This window comes from Rana temporaria, chromosome 2, assembly GCF_905171775.1.
Source record: "Rana temporaria chromosome 2, aRanTem1.1, whole genome shotgun sequence".
Taxonomy (NCBI): Eukaryota; Metazoa; Chordata; class Amphibia; order Anura; family Ranidae; genus Rana; species Rana temporaria.
The window spans coordinates 354,942,444-354,963,910 of NC_053490.1; the positions used below are offsets into that span (position 1 = coordinate 354,942,444).

At 46.9% G+C, this 21,467-nt stretch overlaps 1 protein-coding gene across 2 annotated transcripts in view; it reads right to left on the reverse strand.

Annotated features, from left to right (window-relative positions):
- The window catches only part of STRIP1 (striatin interacting protein 1), a 788,574-nt gene extending 773,008 nt beyond the window's left edge, over positions 1 to 15,566 (reverse strand). The window contains exon 1 of one of the 2 annotated variants that reach the window (XR_005747039.1): positions 15,340 to 15,566. Coding sequence is in view for 1 of the 2 variants with exons in the window: in XM_040337599.1 (XP_040193533.1) it covers positions 15,340 to 15,465 (126 nt within the window). In the remaining variant the exon portion in view is untranslated. The remainder of the gene's footprint in view (positions 1 to 15,339) is intronic. The other variant, XM_040337599.1, reaches the window with a different exon arrangement.
- Positions 15,567 to 21,467: the final 5,901 nt, after the last annotated feature.

Sequence of the window (21,467 nt, forward strand, 5' to 3'; positions counted from 1 at the left end):
AGGGTGCCGTCCTGGAAGACGTCTTGAGAAAAAGTCCCTAAATCTATCCCATAGTTTGTAGACACTATAATCTTTGGCATAACCAATTAATAATAAATATAATACACTTATTGGGTTTTTTTGTTTTTTGTTTTTTTAAGAAAGAAGAAAAAAAACCTACGTTGGACTTACCGGTAACGGTATTTCTACGAACCTTCCAGGACGGCACACCTGAGAGATGAGGGCTCCTCCCCATAGGAAACACAATCAATTGACAACTTGTTATAAGTCCCCACCCTTCCCCTTGATCCCCAGTATGTAATAAAGTAATCCTGAACTGGTTCACAAAGGACATCGTTCCACATAGGTACTTACTACCTAGCGCTTAGCTTATCTTTCCCTCCACATAGGGTGGGATGTAGGCCTGCCGTCCTGGAAGGTTCGTAGAAATACCGTTACCGGTAAGTCTAACGTAGGTTTTCTCCTATCACCTTCCAGGACGGCACACCTGAGAGGATAATAAAGGAACCAACAGGCCTACTTTAGGGTGGGACCCTTGCCTGCAAGGTCTTTCTGCTAAATGTCAGAGCCTGACTTTTTTTCAACACCTCCACTCCCTAGTGTGTGATGAAGGTATCCTAGCTGGATCATGTAATTGACCTGCAAATCTGCTCCACCTATGCCCCGGTCTTCTCTTCGGATGTAGGATCTAGGTGGCATGTGCTCTTAAAGAAAAAATCAGAGCCTGTGAATTTTTTAAGATAGAAAGATTGGCTGTGCCAATATTCTAGCAATCGTGATCAATAATGTCTGCAACTGCTGCATAGGACCACCAAAAGTTTAAACAGAGATTTGTTCTGTGAAACAAGGAACTACTTTGATCAACCAAGAAACATCTGGTTTTAAACAACTAGTCTGTTCAGGAGAATGGTTTAGAAAGAACAAAGGCCTCCTGACAGGCAATCCTTGTGGGTCCCCTTTTTGTTTGCCATAGTCATGGTGAAACAAGGAGATAAACCCACTTAAGGATACTAGATTATGGGAAGCTTATTCCCTGGACCGGTATGTAACCAAGCAGGGCGTTTGGTGTGCTCCTGCACTTTCAAGGAGGGGTGGCTCCCCTTCAGTCCACCCACCCCCATCCATTCATCAGAATGCATGTGCCTCTATAGCGAGGGCACTCATTGGTCAGTGTCGTGACCACAGGATGCCTTGGCGTGGCTTACTCATGCGCCCGCAAAACGCGCGGACAAAACCCCTGTCTCCAACGCACACTGCTAGACAGGTCAAAATGGCTGCTCTGCAAGCCGGTTGGCAAGTAGGTCCAATCTTCCCCTGGGCATTCCCAACTTCTGGTTCTCTTCCCATCTGAATGCAGACATGTCAGATGTGAAAGTGTTCTATATCCCCAGGCTCCTTATAGCCCTACGGGTAGATGCATTAAACTACACAAAAAGGAGCCTGGTAAGAACTGCGAGTAACCACTGCATTTATTGGTATATAACAGAAAAAAACAAAAGTGTCGGGGAAAGAAACTTTCCACAGCCCCCTGCGTATAACACGCAGGCACAGTTTACCCTATATTCTCAGGGCAAACATGTGAGTGCCACACACCAACAAAATACAGTATTTTGTAAATATCCGGTGTTTGAGATCATAATCCGCTCCAAGCACCAATGAGTGCCAAGTTAAGCCGATCCCCACCACAAGAGATTAATTCTATAGTAAGAGTAAAATACAAATATTGGTTAGTCACATCCAGTTCGTCCAAGGGGGTGACATGAAAGATACATACCGAGCTGTAAACTTATCGGATTGGGTGAACTAGTCAGATAAGCTCTGATGCTGTATCTTCAAGCAAACAATTCCTAAAAGCGTAACCCCTTTCCTACTAAAAAATCATGATAGGCGATTTTATAACCTTCTTCCAGTGTCCTATAACCCTACTGGGTTCAGGTCTAGAGAATGTCTCTGGCATGCCTAGATGTAAAGGACTGAATCTTTTGCAATCAGAAACCCTGTTCCTTCCATGTGCATGGAAAATAAGGTCTGAAATAAAAGTGACATATATAATTATTATCACAGATATACAGGTCATAAATCTTGTATTTCTGAAGGGTAGCAAGCTCAGGCTTAAAGAGGAGTTCCACCCAAAAATGGAACTTCCTCTTAACCCACTCCTCTCTCCCTTACATGCCACATTTGGCATGTAATTTTTTTTTTTGGGGGGGGGGGGGGGAGTGGGGGCTTCAGGAGAAGGGGACTTCCTGTCCCACTTCCTCCTTCCGCCGAGGGGCTGCTAAGGCGATACGTCATATCGCCTTTTGGCAGCCCCTCCCTGTAGGCGATCGCCTGGGACACGTGACAGGTCCCAGGCGATCGCCTGTCCGAAAGCTGTCATGGCCGGGTGCCCACAGTGACAATGAAGACGCCGGCCGTGGAGGGGGGGAGAGGAGCGGACCCCCGGCTGGCGCGTCGCTGGAACGCTGGAGCAGGCAAGTGTCAGTTTATTAAAAGCCAGCAGCTACACTTTTTGTAGCTGCTGACTTTTAATAAACTTAAAAAATGGGTGGAAAACCCCTTTAATATGGAATACAAAACAGGAAGACACACCCAGCCTTCACTGTTGTATTTTCTGATATACAGTCACCTGTAGGACAGAGAAGACACAAACCAAACTTAAAATGTTGTATATTTCGAATATGTAATAAGATACCATATAACCTAAGCAAAGAGAAAGGACAGAAGCTTTAAATGTGTGCTTCTGATGCTTAATAGGTTAAGGTCCTACATCCAACAGAAAGGACACTAGCAAATATGGTGTTTTTCTGAGTAATTAAACACAGAAGACACAGACACCTTCCACTGCTGTGTTTTTTTTGATGTACAGCAAACTAAGGTAATAGATTCAAAACAGGAGGACAAGAACAGCTTCAGTGTTGTGTATTCCTGATACCGACCGCAGTACGGTCATATAACCAACAGAAATAATACTAACACCTCTTGTGTATTTCTGATTATCACGAAAATGCAGTCGCATAGCCAGTATGACAACAAAAAAAGGACATATGCGACCTCAACTGTGTATTGCTGGTGCTAGACTACCTGCAGTCATTACCAGCAGAGAGTGGCACTAACACTTCAGATAAACATAAGACAGAAATATAGACATAAGACAGATAGACATAAGACAGAAATGTTACCAACAATATCATTGTGCATTTCTGTTTAGCAACACAACACAGTCATATACCCGGCAGAAATGTCACTAGCAAAAACTCAATGCTGTGCGTTTCTGAATAGCAACAGTATACCGTCACTGAACCCACAGAAGTGTCATACCCAGTAATACAATGTTGTGCATTTTTTTATTAGAAAACTTGTACAGCTATATGACCAACAGAATGTTGCCGACAACTCTAATCAACATCTAATCAACAGAAATGTCACTAGCAAAAAGAAAACTCAATGCAGTGCATATCTGAATAGCAACTGTGTACAGTCACTTAACCACTTCCTTACTGGGCACTTAAACCCCTTCCTGACCAGAGGACTTTTTGCGATTCGGCACTGCGTCGCTTTAACTGACAATTGCGCGGTCGTGCGACGTGGCTCCCAAACAAAATTAACGTCCTTTTTTCCCCACAAATAGAGCTTTCTTTTGGTGGTATTTGATCACCTCTGCGGTTTTTATTTTTTGCGCTATAAACAAAAATAGAGCGACAATTTTGAAAAAAAAAAAAAATATTTTTACTTGTTGCTATAATACATAGCTCAATTTTTTTTTTTTACGTTTTTTTTTATCCTCAGTCTAGGCCGATACGTATTCTACATATTTTAAGTAAAAAAAAAATCGCAATAAGCGACTGGTTTGCGCAAAAGTTATAGCGCCTACAAAATAAGGGACAGAATTATTATTATTATTTTTTTTTTTTACTAGAAATGGCGGCGATCTGCGATTTTTATTGGGACTGCGACGTTATGGCGGACACATCGGACACTTTTGACACATTTTTGGCGCCATTCACATTTATACTGCAATCAGTGCTATAAATATGCACTAATTACTGTATACATTTTTTTTTTTACTAGAAATGGCGGCGATCTGCGATTTTTATTGGGACTGCAACGTTATGGCGGACACATCGGACACTTTTGACACATTTTTGGCGCCATTCACATTTATACTGCAATCAGTGCTATAATAATGCACTAATTACTGTATAAATGTGACTGGCAGGGAAGGGGTTAACACTAGGGGGTGAGGAAGGGGTTAAATGTGTATCCTAATTAGTGTTCTAACTGTGGGGGAAGGGGGGTGACTGGGGGGGGTGACCGATCTGTGTCTCTATGTACAAGAGACACAGATCCGTCTCCTCTCTCCCCTGACAGCACCGCTGTCTGCGAGAGCCGGGAATGAGAGATGATCTCATATGTAAACATATGAGATCATCTCTCATTGGCCGCACAGATCGCCTAGGAAACGGCCGCTCCGATTGGCCGTTCACGGCGATCTGTGACTGGCTGTGTCCAAGGGACACGGCCAGCACAGCAGTTCCCCGCTGCGCGCTCGGGAGCGCGCGCGGGGAACGCGAAAAGGGGCGGCCGTAAAAACACGGCCTCCCAGAGAAGTAGAGCCACCCTGCGGCCGTATATAGTCGTACGGCCGTCGGGAAGTGGTTAAAGCGGGGGTTCATCCTATATAAAAAAAAAATATATTTTTTTTTTCCCTCTAGCATAAAATTCGGCATAGTAGCGCGAGCTACAGTATGCCTGTCTGTATTTTTTTATCCCGGTACTCACTGTGCTATTGTACATTGAAGATTCCGGGGAATGGGCGTTCCTATGGAGAGAGAAGGTGATTGACGGCCGGCCCTGGCACGTCACGCTTCTCCGGAAATAGCCGAAATAGGCTTGGCTCTTCACGGCGCCTGCGCATAGCCTGTGCGCAGGCGCCGTGAAGAGCCGAGACCTACTCCGGCTGTCTTCGGGGAGCGTGACGTGCCAGAGCCGGCCGTCAATCATCCTCCCTCTCCATAGGCACGCCCATTCCCCGCGGGAGTCGGAATCTTGAATGTACAATAGCACTGTGAGTACGGAGATAAAAAAAATACAGACAGGCATACTGTAGCTCGCGCTACTATGCCGAATGTAATGCTGCACTGTTGTTAAGGAGGGTGAACCACCGCTTTAACCTACATAAATATCACTACCAATAATACAATGTTGTGCGTTTCTGATTAGCAAAATTGTACAGTCATATAACCAGCAGAAATGTCGCCATCAGTAACTCAATGTCATGCGTTTCTGATAATCAATAGTGAACAGTCATGTATCCAACAGATATTTCACCAACAGTAATTCAATGTGGTGTGTTTCTGAATAACAATAGTGTACGGTTATATAATAGAAGTGTCCCCAAAAATTCAATGTTATGCGTTTGATAAGCAACAGTGTACCGTTACATAATCAATATTATGCATTTCTAGTAGGGTTGTCCCGATACCGATACTAGTATCGGTATCGGGACCGATTCCGAGTTTTTTCGGCGGTACTCAGACGCCGATACCTCGCCCCGATACACAAATAGAATACTTGCCACCCCCGTCGCCGCCGCCGACCGCCGCCACCGAAGCCGCAATCCGCCGCCATTCGCCGCATCCCCGCTGCCGCCGACTGTGTAATACGCCGGGAACATTACAGCTTTGAATAGCTGTAATGATTCGCATCGCGCATAGACACTCCCCCTTGCTCGGGTGAACTGTCCAATCCCGAGCAAGGGGGAGTGTCTATACGTAGCGCGAATCATTACAGCTTTAGCTGTTATGTTCCCGCGCGTATTACCAGTCGGCGCTCGGCGGCAGCGGGACACAGCTGGATATGGGGGAGACGATGGCTGCATATGGGGGGGGACAATGGCTGCATATGGGGGGGGACAATGGCTGCATATGGGGGGGGACAATGGCTGCATATGGGGGGGGACAATGGCTGCATATGGGGGGGGGACAATGGCTGCATATGGGGGGGGGGACAATGGCTGCATATGGGGGGGGGGACAATGGCTGCATATGGGGGGGGGGACAATGGCTGCATATGGGGGAGACAATGGCTGCATATGGGGGAGACAATGGCTGCATATGGGGGAGACAATGGCTGCATATGGGGGAGACAATGGCTGCATATGGGGGAGACAATGGCTGCATATGGGGGAGACAATGGCTGCATATGGGGGAGACAATGGCTGCATATGGGGGAGACAATGGCTGCATATGGGGGAGACAATGGCTGCATATGGGGGAGACAATGGCTGCATATGGGGGAGACAATGGCTGCATATGGGGGAGACAATGGCTGCATATGGGGGAGACAATGGCTGCATATGGGGGAGACAATGGCTGCATATGGGGGAGACAATGGCTGCATATGGGGGAGACAATGGCTGCATATGGGGGAGACAATGGCTGCATATGGGGGAGACAATGGCTGCATATGGGGGAGACAATGGCTGCATATGGGGGAGACAATGGCTGCATATGGGGGAGACAATGGCTGCATATGGGGGAGACAATGGCTGCATATGGGGGAGACAATGGCTGCATATGGGGGAGACAATGGCTGCATATGGGGGAGACAATGGCTGCATATGGGGGAGACAATGGCTGCATATGGGGGAGACAATGGCTGCATATGGGGGAGACAATGGCTGCATATATGTGGGGGGACAATGGCTGTATATGGGGGGGACAATGGCTGTATATGGGGGGGACAATGGCTGCATTTGGGGACACATTTAAAAAAAAAGTATCGGTATTCGGTATCGGCGACTACTTGAAAAAAAGTATCGGTACTTGTACTCAGTCCTAAAAAAGTGGTATCGGGACAACCCTAATTTCTAGTGAGCCATAGGATATTTATATAACGGAAAAAACACAAGATAAACTCCCAATGTTGTGCATTTCTGATGTGCGGTCAGACCAACAATCTATCCTAGGCATAGCCTGAACTCCAGATACTAATCCTTCATCCACCAGTGAAGGAACATGGTAGTTCCAAATAATGTAAGGGCTCTTTCACACGTCAGCTCAGTTTTTTAGATCAGTTTTTTTTTCATCAGTTGATACGTTTTTTCCATCCGTTTTTTTTTTTTTTGGGGCTTTTTACATATTTTGATGAAAAACGGATGTTAGCGGATCGGATGGTAAACGGATCATCCGCTAACGTCCGTTTTTCGTCCGTTCCGTTTTTTTGACGGAAGAAAAATAGGGTTTTCTTCCGTCAAAAAAAACGGAACTTAACGCAGACGGATGCTAACGGACGTTAGCGGATGCTCATCCGCTAACGGACGTTAACCCATAGGGAAGCATTGCGGTCCGTTAACGGACGTCCAAAAAATGGACGAACGGAACGGACGTGTGAAAGAGCCCTAAGTCTGAGGTGTGTGACTATACAACAATAGATATAGATTAGATTGTAGAGCGCACACCGATTAAAGGTAAGAGGCCATCTGCAACATAATTCCACTTGAGATATGGTTTAGAAAAAGTTCCTATAACAGGATGGGATGTGGAATTTTAAATGTTGCAGAATAGATATGTGTAACAAATATATGTTTAGGCCTGGTCAAACCCCAAACAAATGTAATATACAAGCACAATTGATTAAGTAAAAAAGATTTATTACAAAAACATAGAAAAAAAAATATATATAGAAACTTTGACATATGTTTAAAATGTTCAGACAACAATAGTGGTAGCTGCTATTCTACTATATTGCATAGGTCTGAGTAGGTGTAGCTAGTCCACACACAGGTGGGAGAGAGTCCAAGCCTCTAAGGTCTTAACGAGCACAGACCCAGAAATCAATTAGGTCTCTTCAGGAAGAGGTGATCACAATCTTAGGGCCCTTTCACACGTGCGGACAATGGTCCGTTTTTTACAAGTCCATAAACGGATGCTTCCCTATGGGATTGCAGACGTTAGCGGATGATGCATCCGCTAACATCTGCAAACATCCGTGTCCACAAAGATCCGCTTTTTCAGACGGAAGAAAACCCTATTTTTCTTCCGTCTGGCGGAACGGATCGGATGAATACGGACACACGGTCCGTATTCATCCGATTCCCCATAGGGGAGAGTGGAGGAAAGACAGGGCGGTCTCTGCACAGTGTGCAGGGACCGCCCTGTCCACCGACAGCTCAGCGGGGATTTACGAATGATCCCCGCTGAGCCGACGGACACACACGGGGCGGATCAATACGGATCTGCTCCGTGTGAAAGGGTCCTTAGGCTGGAGGCAATCAGACACCTGTAGGCTTCACACTAAATACAGGCTAATTTTCATAGCTTTAGCATAGAGGTTTGCACCAGAAAAAAACTCAATTAAGGGTTGCAGGCTAGCATTTTATGCTTCTCACACCGCCCTAAGTGGTTTGTTGCCTAAGCCACAAGAGGTTTTGATTAACTCTTACATACTGATAGATATAGCAGCAGTGTAAGGAGGAAATGATAGGTTGGAACTTGGGAAGATGTTGCAACTGATAAGCAACCCCCTCAGGGGTAATATCTTCACTAAGATGCCCCCTATGGGTGCCCATGCCCCTACTTAAGAGTTTAGGAGGTAGGTTTTGCGGGGCTAAAAACCTCTAACAGCACCATTGTAAGCTATCTGTCAGATTCATAGTAGCTGGCTCTAATCCTTTAGGGCAGTGGTCTCCAAACTGTGGCCCGAGGGCCGGATGCGGCCCTTTGCTTGCATTTATCCGGCCCTTGGGGCACTAACCCTCCCACTGATACGAGACACTATTCTTCCATCTGACACCGACAATGGATCACCATTTCTCCCACTGACACAACTAATAGAGCACTATTCCTCCCTATGATACCAGCAATGGGGCACTATTTCTTCCCCTAATACCAGATGTTTACTAACAATGATGCCAGGAAAATTTCCACTCCTGCTGGCCAAAGTCCGGCCCTCCAAGAGTCTGAAGGACAATAAACCGGCCCTTTGTTTAGAATGTTTGGAGACCCCTGCTTTAGGGATTGATGGAGTGGTAAACGACACCCTGGATTGAGCCTTGCTCAGCCCCCTATATGAAATTATTCTAGGGACTTCTATAATCTCCTCAGAGGCCTATATTGCCTGTAGGAGTCCATCCAGACCCTCTAGGGCAGGGGTGGGCAATCTCAGCCCTCCAGCTGTGGTGAAACTGCAAATCCCATCATGCCTCTGCCTCTAGGAGTCATGCCTGTGATTGTCAGGGTCTTGCAATGTCTCATGGGACTTGTAGTTTCAAAACAGCTGGAGGGCCGAGTTTGCCCTTGCCTGCTCTAGGGTGAAGGGGCGTCCTGTTCTGCTTGGCTTTCCATATCCTCCCTGTCCTCCTTTGCTTCCTCTACCTGGGCCAGAGGGAGTGACTGTGAAAGCGGGGGAAGGGCACTAGGTCTCATTCCGAAGAGGCCTTCCTGGGACGATGTGTCTTCTCTAGGGATAAGCTCCTCTATGTCAGACCTTAGGTTACTGACTGCCTGGTGGCTTCACGGAAAGTTTTGACTGTTGCCGGCCTTTCCGTCTGCATAGATGAGAGACACCTCATTATTGCAGGAGTCCCCTTTTCCTGCTAAGTTATCAATGCATTCTTGGCAAAAAGGGCTTTGAGTGGGAGTTTATCCTTACAGTACCCACATATATATATTTTTTTTATTTCTTATTTTTTTAGAGGAGCTATGCCCTGTAGCGGCAGGAGATTGTTGATTTGGGGCCTCCTGGGTTCCGCTGGGGGGATTCTGTAAGACAAGAGATACAACATATAACGTCACTCTGTCTTCCCCTAAGACTGCAGGTTTGTACTGAGGAGGGGGAAGGGTAAGGCAAGAAGTGAAATCCAGTCCTGTTCTGGCTGGCTCCAGGATCTCAGACCCCTGAAGGCCAGGACCTCTCACTCCCTTTCCAAGGGGGGTTTGTACTCACCGATCCCCGACCTGGATCTGCCTGCAGTCGGATTTGTCTTCCCATCCTCTTGTTCCATGAGGAGGTTGACTGGGTCCTGGCTGCCGGTACCTCTGAAGGGGCTATCCGCAAGCCGACCACTTCCACACCACTCTCCACGCTGTCTCCCAGCGTCCAAACACTTCCGGGTTGACCTCTTGGGAACCGCCCACTTCCTGTGACGCAGTTCCGGTTTCTCTCAGAGAGAGGCTTGGAGCTCAGTGCTTCTAATAGGAAGCAACCCCCGGGAAAGAAGAGAGCAGTTCAATGGCGGCGTTCCTTTTGCACCACAGCGATGGCTTGCCTTTCCTCCAGCTCAGAGCGCTGGTGCACGCCTGGGGCGACCTGTGAGATGGACCAAGCCTATGGGTTAGTTCAGCCCTCCCCGGCTTCCCTAAAACCTGTCTCAACAGGGGTACCATTCGACCCTCCCTGGTCTTTAGGTTTAAAACAAAACAAACATGTCGCTGTGTTCGGGAGAAACACAATCAATACTGGGGATCAAGGGGAAGGGTGGGGACTTATAACCAGGGCTGTGGAGTCGGAGTCGAGGAGTCGGGGGAAATTTTGGGTACCTGGAGTCGGAAAACAATGCACCGACTCCTACTAAATTTAGATTGGAAAAAAAAAAAAGCAAGTTTAAATGTCCCAATTCACAAAAAGTTATAATTAATGACTTCTCTACTGTAAGAATAAAGACCAATGCATGCAGTGCCTCACGTAATCCGCAAAACGAACACGTTAAGTGACCGTGAAGAAGCATGCTTTTCATGTGCTTCACTATATGGCACGCAACGCACAATTAGGAGCTGCAATACTTATACGTTCCATAGTGTTGTGTTCTGCTTTTACAGGGAACGCAGCGCCCATGTGTAACCTAGCCTCTCACTGATAAGGGATTAAATAAATATGTTTTTTTGCAGGACTAGAGAGTGAGACACTTGTATAAGTGAAGGGAATGGAGGGCCAATAGTTCAAGACTGAAGCTGTAAACCATTGGAAAAACTGCAGTCATTTAGCTAAGGCTATAAAAACTTGTAAACTCTGATTGTTAGCTTAAACTTTAAACATGACTATGGGATTCTCCTAGGAAAATCATGTTTTAGAATAATAAATCTTTGTTTTCATTGTGTTTGTCTTTTGCTTAAACTGTGCAATACAGTAGACTGTTGGCTTCCCAGCCAGTAGTCCTGTGGTAGGTTGCGTTTCTTTCCCTCAAGGAATGTATAAAATACATTCGCATATTAATACAGAGGAGTCGGAGTCGGAAGTACATAAAACTGAGGAGTCGGAACATTTATCTACCGACTCCACAGCCCTGCTTATAACAAGTTGTCAATTGATTGTGTTTCCTGTGGGAGGAGCCCCCATCTCTCAGGTGTGCCGTCCTGGAAGGTGATAGGAGAAAAAGAAGTGATCAAAAGAAGTGATCAAATACCACTAAATGAAAGCTTCATTTGTGTGGGAAAAAAAAAAAAAAAAAGGACATCAATTTTAAAAAAGGTCCTGTCATGAAGGGGCTAGAACAGTGGGTAATTTGCGGACCGCTTAAAAATGGCCCGCGGCAATCGCCGACAGCTGGCGTCTGACAGGTAGATTGAGATTTAGATAGCATGCAGAGCAACGCAGGAAGCGTGTCTCATGTCACGGCAGTCACGCTGCTCCCTGGCAGCCCCTCCTTTCTTCTCGGCCATCCCCATTTGCTTGTGACATCATCTGGGATGGACGAGAAGACAGGAGGGGCCCCCGGGTAGCATGTGACTGCAGTGACATGAGAGAACTTATTACACATGCTTCCTGCGCTACTCTGCATGCTGGCTGGTAAACTATGTGCCCTGATGTGCTATGTGCCCCATGCCCTGATGTTCCCCGATGTGCCATGTGCCCCGATTTGCCCTCATGTGTTATGTGCCCCATGCCCTGATTTGCTATGTGCCCGATGAGCCCTATCCTGATGTGCCCTGATGTGCTATGTGCCCCGTGCCCAATTGTGCAGTGGGGGGGGTAATGCCGGGAGTTAATAACGCGCCTGCCGACACCAGTGCTGGGGGTTAATAATGCATCTGTCGACACTAGTGCAGTAACTACAACTGTATATAGTTTATTGTTTTTGAAGCTTGAAAGTTTGCAAGTGGCCCCCATGGGATATGAAAACTTATGTGGCCCTCAGGCAATTTGAGTTCAGGACCCCTGGGCTAGAACCTTCCAGGGCTGAAGTATTTAAAGGGGTTGTAAAGGAAAAAAATGTTTTCCCTAAAGAGCTTCCTTTACCTTAGTGCAGTCCTCCTTCACTTACCTCATCCTTCAATTTTGCTTTTAAATGTCCTTACTTCTTCTGAGAAATGCTCACTTCCTGTTCTTCTGTCTGTAACGCACCACCGTAATGCAAGGCTTTCTTCCTGGGGTGGAGAAAGCATCTTGGGGGGGGGGGGCGAGCAGGCAAGTCAGGACACACTACTTTGCAGATAGAGAAACGAGCTGTCTGTTGGTGGGCGTCCTGACACTCCTGCTCGCCCCCTCTCCCCTCAAGAGGCTTTCTCCACAACAGGAAGAAAGCCTCGCATTACGGTGGTGAGTCCCCCACACATACGCATGTACAAACGCATAAATCGGGGTGCGTACACATGAAAACGTTGATTGCAATGCTTGGCATAAATCGCCACGCACGCCAGAGTGAGAGCAATAATTCTAGCACCAGACCTCCTCCGTAACACTAAACGGATGACCCCTAGGAGGCTTTTAAAACATCATTTATAGAAAATATAGGGTACTGACGTTTGTTGCCATTTCACAGGTGCACGCAAATTTAACGTTTGACATGTTGGATATCCAGGTTACTCTGTGTAACCTCATCTTTTATATTTTAACAAACAATTAGGTAATTAATTGCATTTTTGTGCCCCAAAATAAATCTTAGTGCAGAGTTCGACAAATTCCGGGCGCCAGGTCGCCGTTGCGCCTAGAATTATCGACCTGTCACCCGGGGCAGCAGAGCTGGGGTATCCTGTGTGCGTCGGGTCGAACGAACGCCCCCACCCGCGATCACGCAATCTCGTAGTGCCATGATGGCCGCTAATTGAGGCTGTTGCTTTGCGGCCTGTGCTTCCTGGGGGACTGGAGCGAGGCGAGCTGCCGGCCAGAATGGATGAGAGAGCAACAGTCATGGAGCCGGAGCCGCCACCGCCGTCAGCTGTGCAGGGTCAGGGATGATTTCAGCTGAGAGCACAGATAGGCGGCAGGCGCTCCGCCTCCAGCCGTCTCTCGCCCTGGGGATTGGGGAATTCCTGAGGGGGCGGGGCTACCTAAGTCACTGCCACAGGGAGACACTGAGTAAAGGAGCTGCCTGGAGGCTGCAGAGTGCGGTCATGTGATCACACACAGAGCGTGAACAGCGGGTTATGGTAAGTCAGAGAATGAAACAGCCAGTATAATACAACCTGGTTCACCTGAGCCCAGGTTGTACTGGAAATGACCCAAACTGTGAGCAAATTAATTTAGAAAGCAGAACAGTGAGCTCATCTGTCCCTCCTTTCCTTGTTCTTTTTTTTCCTGATTGGCTCATTGCTCAGTTTCCTTTTCTTACTCACCATTTTCACAATTCACTTTTGACATTTTTGTCACATTTCACAATGCCGTTTGGCATTACAATTAAAACAGTTCCAGCAGTTCTAATGTGTTTTTTCACTGCCATATCCTTCCCTCTAATTAGAAGCCCCAAACATTATATATATTTTTATTCTAACACCCTAGAGAATAAAATGGCGGTCATTGCAATACTTTGTCACACCGTATTTGCGCAGGGGTCTTACAAGCAAATATTTTTGGGAAAAAATACACTTTTTTTTTAATTAAAAAATAAGACAACAGTAAAGTTAGCCCAATTTTTTTTTATATTGTGAAAGATAATGTTACGCCGAGTAAATTTAAACCCAATATGTCACGCTTCAATATTGCGTGTGTAATGGCGAAAAACTTTTACCCTTTAAAATCTCCATAGGCGACGTTTAAAAAATTCTACAGGTTGCATGTTTTGAGTTACAGAGGAAGTCTAGGGCTAGAATTATTGCTCTCGCTCCAACGATGGCAGCAATACCTCACATGTGTGGTTTGAATACCGTTTACATTTGCGTGCGCGTTTTCTGGCTCCTAACTTTTTTAGCTGGCTCCTAGACTCCAAGGAAATTTGTCAAACCCTGTATTAGTGTGATTTTAGGGCGTTTTTTTGTGCTTTTCTTAGACCTTTGCGATTATATCGTGTGACAAAGAATTTAAACTACCACCATTTTATTCTCTAGAGCGCCTGCTTTTAGAAAATATATCATGTTTTGGTGGGGGGGAGGGAGGGTTATGTAATCTTCAGGCCTTTGTGACAGCAGTACGGTGGAGAAGTTCCCTGGGACCAGCTGTCACTTTTAGAAAAGAACGTGGCTGTGCGGGCTCTGCCCACACGGCTGCGTCATTTACAGAAATCTGTGAATCAATCAACTACAAGTACCAACATTCTTCGTGGATGCCAGCTTGTAGTTATCATGATCGTTTACACCCAGGGCTGATCCGCCCTATAGGCTCACTATGCAAGGCGCTTAGGGCCCCGCAAAGCTGCGAAGGGCCCCCCAAATTACTAGAGGCCCCGCCTGGTGAGAAGTCATTTTCGCCCCCTCACCCCGCTTCTCAACTCGCAGGCTGCATGGGAGAAGAGGTATGAAGTCAGCCCCCCCGCTTCTCAATTTAATGTAAGATGTCATTTCTGACAGCAGAACACCCCCTCCCTTCGCTTCTCAATGTGCCATGGCATTTTGCTTAGGGCCCCAGGGAGGTCAGGATCGGCACAGTGTACACCCGCCAACATTTAATCCGTTCCCTCAAATGGACGGATGGGGATGCATTCGCCATCCGTCCAGCAGAACTCTGCATGAGCGACACTGACCCGTCATCCACCTACTCAGCAGGTATCAGCGGAGAGATCCTCTGCTATGCATGCAGATAGCAGCCACAGTCTGCCCAAGGTAAGTGAAAACAGGAACTTATCCTGGAGTTGGACTTCAAACTTGTAACAGAAACCTGCCCTGGTGAGCTTGACAGTGCCAAGTGGAAATTGTTTTAGCCCAGCTTTCAGAAGCAAGACAATAAATACTTCACATTCACACAGTATCCCATTCCTTACATAACATACCAAAACCTGCCGCACACTGGGACTCGTATCAAGAGAAATTTATTTTTTACTACAGTCATATCGATATCACTTGTACGGTTTTCCCGATTAACAATAAAACAGTCCGCCAATGTGCCGGGATACATCATTCATTCGACACTTGAATTTAACCCACTCAACCGGGTTGAGTGAAAGCACGTTGATATTCTGTTTAAGCTCACCTCCGAATCCTTCCTCTGATTGCGGTTATATTCTCTTCCCTTTCCTGGCAGAGGACTTCCAGCACCGATTCCGCTCGCACCGGTTCTCATTTTGTTGTTGACACTCAGAGAACCATTAACCTCCATCTTTTACGACTAAAGCAATTGTCGCGGGAGTTCCCGCCGTGACTTGCTGGATCATAAATGTTTCTTCTATACAGACCGCACCTTTGACACGTCACATTCATGCGACTGTCTGCTGGAAATAAAGCTGCATCCCTTTATTGTGGGATTGTAAAGACTTAGAAATAAATCGAAAATGACAATTAAAGCGGTAGTAAACCATGCTTTTTGTATTGTAGATACAGATAATCAGTGAATACAAGACTTACAGTGAATATTTCTTATTATAAGTTCATTTTTTAGAAAAACATAGCGAATTTTTTTGCTGTCATTTATTTGGAGCCTGTAAACATTGCACCAGCGGTCTCCATGCAGGTCTTCAGCAGATCTGCCAGCAGTGACGGTGCGTTCATACGGGCACCACCCCCTCTCTTCTGCCATCCCATCTATCACCAATAGATAGATTCATGCATTTCATGAATCCATCTATGGCCACTGCTGACACCCCTATTCAGGCGCCTGGCCCCTTTTAGGGCGCCGGGCACCTGAATTACAGCAGAGGGGGGGGGGGGTGTTTTTGAAGCATTAGAGCCAAAGCAGTTCACCCAGCTGTGTTAGAAAAGCAAATGACATTGAGGGCATGGAGGACACCGCCCGCCGCTGTCACACGCTGCCCCACCGAGACAGGCTAAGTGGCAGCATTTGATGGACACAGTGGCGCCGTTTGGCACAGTGGCTGCTTTTGAATAAAAAAATTGAGCATCAGCCGCCACTGTATCTGTTTGCCCTACATCCCATGTGCATAGCTCCCAACTGTCCCTTATTTTGAGAGACTGTCCCTGATTTGGAGCAATGTCCCTCATCTTGGTGTCATCTATATAGTTGTATATAAAATGTGATTTTTATTTTTCAAAAAGTGTTTCCCAGCGCTAAACCTTTCATCCAAATTCTAAATTGCTTCATTTGTACATTTTAAAAGCCAATATTAAAGCGGATGTGCCATGGGAAAAAAATATTAAAAGCCAGCAGCTACAAATACTGCAGCTGCTGACTTTTAATATTAGGACACTTACCTGTCCTGGAGTCCAGCGCCGATCGCAGCAGAGGACGAGTGATCGCTCGTCTCTCTGCTGCTCCCCCCGCCATCCACGCTGAGGGAACCAGGAAGTGAAGCGCTGCGGCTTCACTGCCCGGTTCCCTACGGCGCATGCGCAAGTCGCGCCGCGCCTGCCGATTGGCTCCCGCTGTGTGCTGGGAGCCGAGTGTTCCCAGCACACAACGGGGGGGGCGACGGGATGTGACGGAATGCCTGTGAATGCCGGGCCGGAAGTGGGTGCAAATACCTGTCTTTAGACAGGTATCTGCACCCCCCTCCCCCCTGAAAGGTGTCAAATGTGACACCGGAGGGGGGGAGGGTTCCGATCAGCGGGACTCCACTTTAGGGTGGAGAACCGCTTTAAGGAAAAATAGTGGTTAAAAAAAAAGAACTTGTGGATTTAATTAACCTTTTATTTTGGTTAATGCTCCTTTAAGGTGTCGTGGCAGAATTGGTTGTATGCAGAGCACACACCGCCATTCTGCCTGTGCTAGTAAGTAGGGATGAGCCAAACATACCCGCGTTCGGTTCGCACCAGAACGTTCGAACAGACCGACCGTTCGCGCGAACATTTAGAACCCCATTGAAGTCTATGGGACTCGAACGTTCGAATTCAAAAGTGCTCATTTTAAAGCCCAATATTCAAGTTATTGTTGGAAAACGTCTTTGAGAACCCGGGTCTTGCCCCATGGAACATGTATCAATGGAAAAAAAACTTTTAAAAACTGTAGTTTTTTGTGGAGCAGCGATTTTAATGATGCTTAAAGTGAAAAAAAAATCAAAAATTCCTTTAAATATCGTACCTGCTGGGTGTCTATAGTAGTGGCACGTGTTTAGAAATGTCCCTGCACAACATGAGATTCCTCTCAGAAAAAAGTCATTTAATACTGCTTGCGGCTTTAATGTAATGTTTGGTCCCTGCAATATGGATAAAAATTATTGAAAAAAATAGCATGAGTTTCCCGGCCACCACTCCCCCCAGGTCATTACAAGACCCAGTGCCGATCCTGACCTCCCTGGGGCACTAAGCAAAATGACATGGCACATTAAAAATGAGAAGCAGGGGGCGCTGACGACAGTGACATGTCAAGAAAGTTGAGAAGCGGGGGGAGGGGGTGTTCTGCTGTCGGAAATGACTCAGCCAGCGAGTGAGGGGGCGAAAATGACTTCTCACCAGGCAGGCCTCTAGTAATTTGGGGGGCCCTTTGCAGCTTTGCGGGGCTCTAATTGGCTTGCATAGTGAGCCTATAGGGAGGATCGGCCCTAACAAGACCCTTTGGCCCTATATACTTTGAACAGCAGTATACAGGCGGTGCAAACAAGACAAGGACTGAAGGTTTGTTAAGTAGAATCTGAACCATGTCATACTTTGCTGCTGCAAACTACATGACACTTGTGCCTGGTGATGAGGCCATTGATGTTCCAGTGGTGACCCGTGAGCCTGTGGCCATACAGGCTTGGCCCCCCCAAAGCGCACGTGCCGTGTGGCAACAATATGTCGATTATTTTAGGGGTGGGGGGGCCATTACAATGCCAGATTTTGGCTGAATAAATTATTTTTTGGGGAAAGAAAAATTCTAGAAAAAAGGGGGGTTGCCATCCAGGGCCCTTTTTGAACAAATTCTGTGAATAACTCCTGTTCTCTGAAGGACTCCATTATTTCTGCAAGTCAAAATTTAGCAAAAAAAAATGTCAGCCAAGCCTTAGCTTTCTCCCCATATCTAACCCATCTACCCATATCTACCCATCTAACCCATATCTAACTCATCCACTGATCATAAAGTCCAAAAATCAAGTTTCGTATCATCGTACTGCACAATCGTTTTCCCGACGTTTTCTAACGACTGCGAACGACGTTCTCACTCACGCAATATCCCTTTATACATGCATGCAAGAAGCTCCGCACGTATCTGCACCTATGATGATCGTGCTAGTAATTGCCACGCCCCTTTTCGGTCGGTCAATGTACTTCACTGAAGAAGACATGATGGAGGAGACTCAGGAGAGACAGGAAGCTGCAACCTCAAGTAAGGAGAGAGGCCAGGCACACACCAGGAGCAGGAGGATGAACAAAGTCACCAACATGACCTTCGATGAGATGGTGGAGATGGTTGCCATTGTTGAAAAGGAGTACTATGATTGTCTAAAAGGGCCTTACAAGAGGCCCAAGAAGGTCAAGGCCCAGATAATGGAGAAGGTTCAGATGACTCTCTATGAGAAATTCAATGTGCAGAGGTCAAGGGAGCAATTAAGGAAGAGGTGGTCAGACTTCAAAAGAAGAGACCCGGAGCAGATGGACAGGATTCGAAAAGTCCGCATAAGACGTAAGTAATTTTCATGTGTACTCTGAGTATTTGTTTTTATTATTTTGCAGGATGTGCTTTTTCTTTCAGGTTGTGTATATATACAGTTCAAGAATAGATGTCTCAAGGGGAGACCAATTTTTTATTTAATGTAGATGTGTTATTAACTAGATTTAAATAATTCAACTTAGTCTTCACAATGCCCCGGTGGTGATTCCTCTAGAAGTCTTTCGAATAGTAAACTCCATCTTCCGGTCCCTGATCTGGAAAAATAAGACGCCCAGAATTAAACTGGAGCACCTTCAGAGACCCAAAGACAACGGCGGGCTGGCATTGCCCAACCCGTGGTTGTACTATCTAGCGACGCAGTTACAACACTTGATGGGGTGCTTCGGGAGTGAGCAGGCTGGCTCCTCAGGGGCACTGATGCTCCACACGGTGGGGGATGGGCCCATCCCCATGGCACTTGAAGCCTTGGCTTTCACCAAACCCAATAAGAAGTACCCTACATATAATCTTATACAAAAATGTGGAATAAATGCAAATATATTCAGCAAGCTGATGGATATACTGACTACAGTCCCCTATGGCATAATGATACCTACACAGAACTGGCCAAATTACAGATATTGGCTGGGTGGAAAAGCTATGGGATCACACATATTAAGCATGTATTTAGACATGGGAGGCTCAGGCCGTTCGCAGATTTGCGGGCGGAGTATGGACTCCCATCCTCGATGCTCTTCCAGTATCTGCAGCTCCAACACGCAGTAGGGGCTCAAAGTAGGTCCTCTGAGTGGCATTTGTCGTCAACTCCAGTGTTCGGTCTCCTGGGTAATACTGTGTCCTCGAAGGGATTTATCTCTCAATGAGGCCATCCTATTACAATACTTCTTGGGGCAGCATCCAGTCATGGTGAGGGAAAAATGGGAGAGGGACGTGGGACAACTGGATGGAGAACAGTGGGAGGAGATATTTCAGGGGGTGAGCTCCTGCTCATTGAGTGTGGCTCAGCGCCTTACTCAGCTATACATCATTTTCAGGGTGTACTATACGCTGCATAGACTGCAGCTGATGGGGATGCAAACTGATGATACGTGCACTAGATGCAAGCATGACCATGGGGATCTCATACATCTCCTGTGGAGATGTCCCAAACTGCACAAATACTGGGCTGAGGTAGTGAGCACTGTTAATTCTGTGTTTGGGGTATCCATACCTGTGGACCCCAGAGTCTGTTTATTGGGTGTACTGGAGGAGTATGTGGAGGAGGTGTACACAAGGGAGGCTATGCAAAGGGCATTGATCCAGGCCAGGAAGTTGATTATGCTCCACTGGAAATCTGATAATCCTCTGACTTCAAGGGAATGGACTGCTAGGATAGGTGAAATGTTACATATGCAGAAGCTTATTTATCAACACAGGGGGAGCAACCAAAAATAGAACCTTTGGGCTCCGTGGCTGGATACACCCGGGCTTTCACCGGTGGATCTGGTCATGGACAGATTGTTGGGATTAAATGTGGGATGAGTGCCATAGTTTGGGGAAATGTGTATTATGGTGGGAGGGAAGATAACCCGGTGATCGCAATGCCGTGCTATGTTTGGTTTTTGAGAGATGTACTCCTGGTTTTGCTGTACAATGTTGGATGTCATAAGTTGTATACCACCTTTTCATCAATAAAAACTTTTACCCTTTCGTCTTCCAGGACAGCCATGAGATGTAGCTCCTCCCTCCGGGATAGGAAACACATTCACCCCCAATTAGAAAAGGCGGTCCTCCAGGCCTCCTCCTCAGTTTTTTGTGTTTCCTGCCGGACGGGAAGGAGAAGCACATTGGGAACGTGTCTTTTGTTTTGTTCAGAGCGAACCTACCTTTTTTCTCTTCTTTTCCTTCAGCACTGCTCTGGTCATAGGAGTAGAGAGCGTGGCTGAAGTCACCTCCGCCGGGAGCTCGGCGAGAGTCGGACCCCGTTGACGGCGGGATTCCGTCCCCTGGTAGAAGATCCTGGATGGCCGTGGCTAAGGGGGCGAGAGACGCCATTGTATCCGCGTGCAGACGCTTCCGGGATCTGCGCGGGGGGGCGGAGACCATGCGTTCCAAAGAGGGGAAGTGACGAATTCCCCGGCGGAAGCGCGTCATCAGGGGGCGCCCGGAAACATCGTTCCCGTTTCCAAAAAGGGCGCGGAGGTGGCTTGAAGGAACCCGGCGCCAGTGTAGTCCAGAGTGCTGGACGAAAAACACAGCAAACCATGGACGCAGCAGCGGCTATCTCAGATCCTGGTTCAACAGGCACCGGTGCCTCTCAGGTAAGGCCTGGTGATAGCACATGGCTTACTCTGTTGGGCGGGGGTCTTGTTAGCCCCAAAAACCCCCCCTAGGTGGTGAGCCTGTTTGTTGGAGGGTTGGGCACTTTTCTAGGAACCTTTCACAGGGGTGAATAGGGATTTAGCTGCTTGTAATATGGTCCACTGTTCTGTTTTTTTTTTTTTTCAACAGGTTAAGGCCCATGATAAAACTCAAAAGCAGCCTCCTAGAAAGAAATGTACCGTGTGTGGGACAAAGCTAAGTTCTAACTGGGATAAGCCTCTATGTCCTGATTGTGTCAATAGTTTGGTTAAGGATAA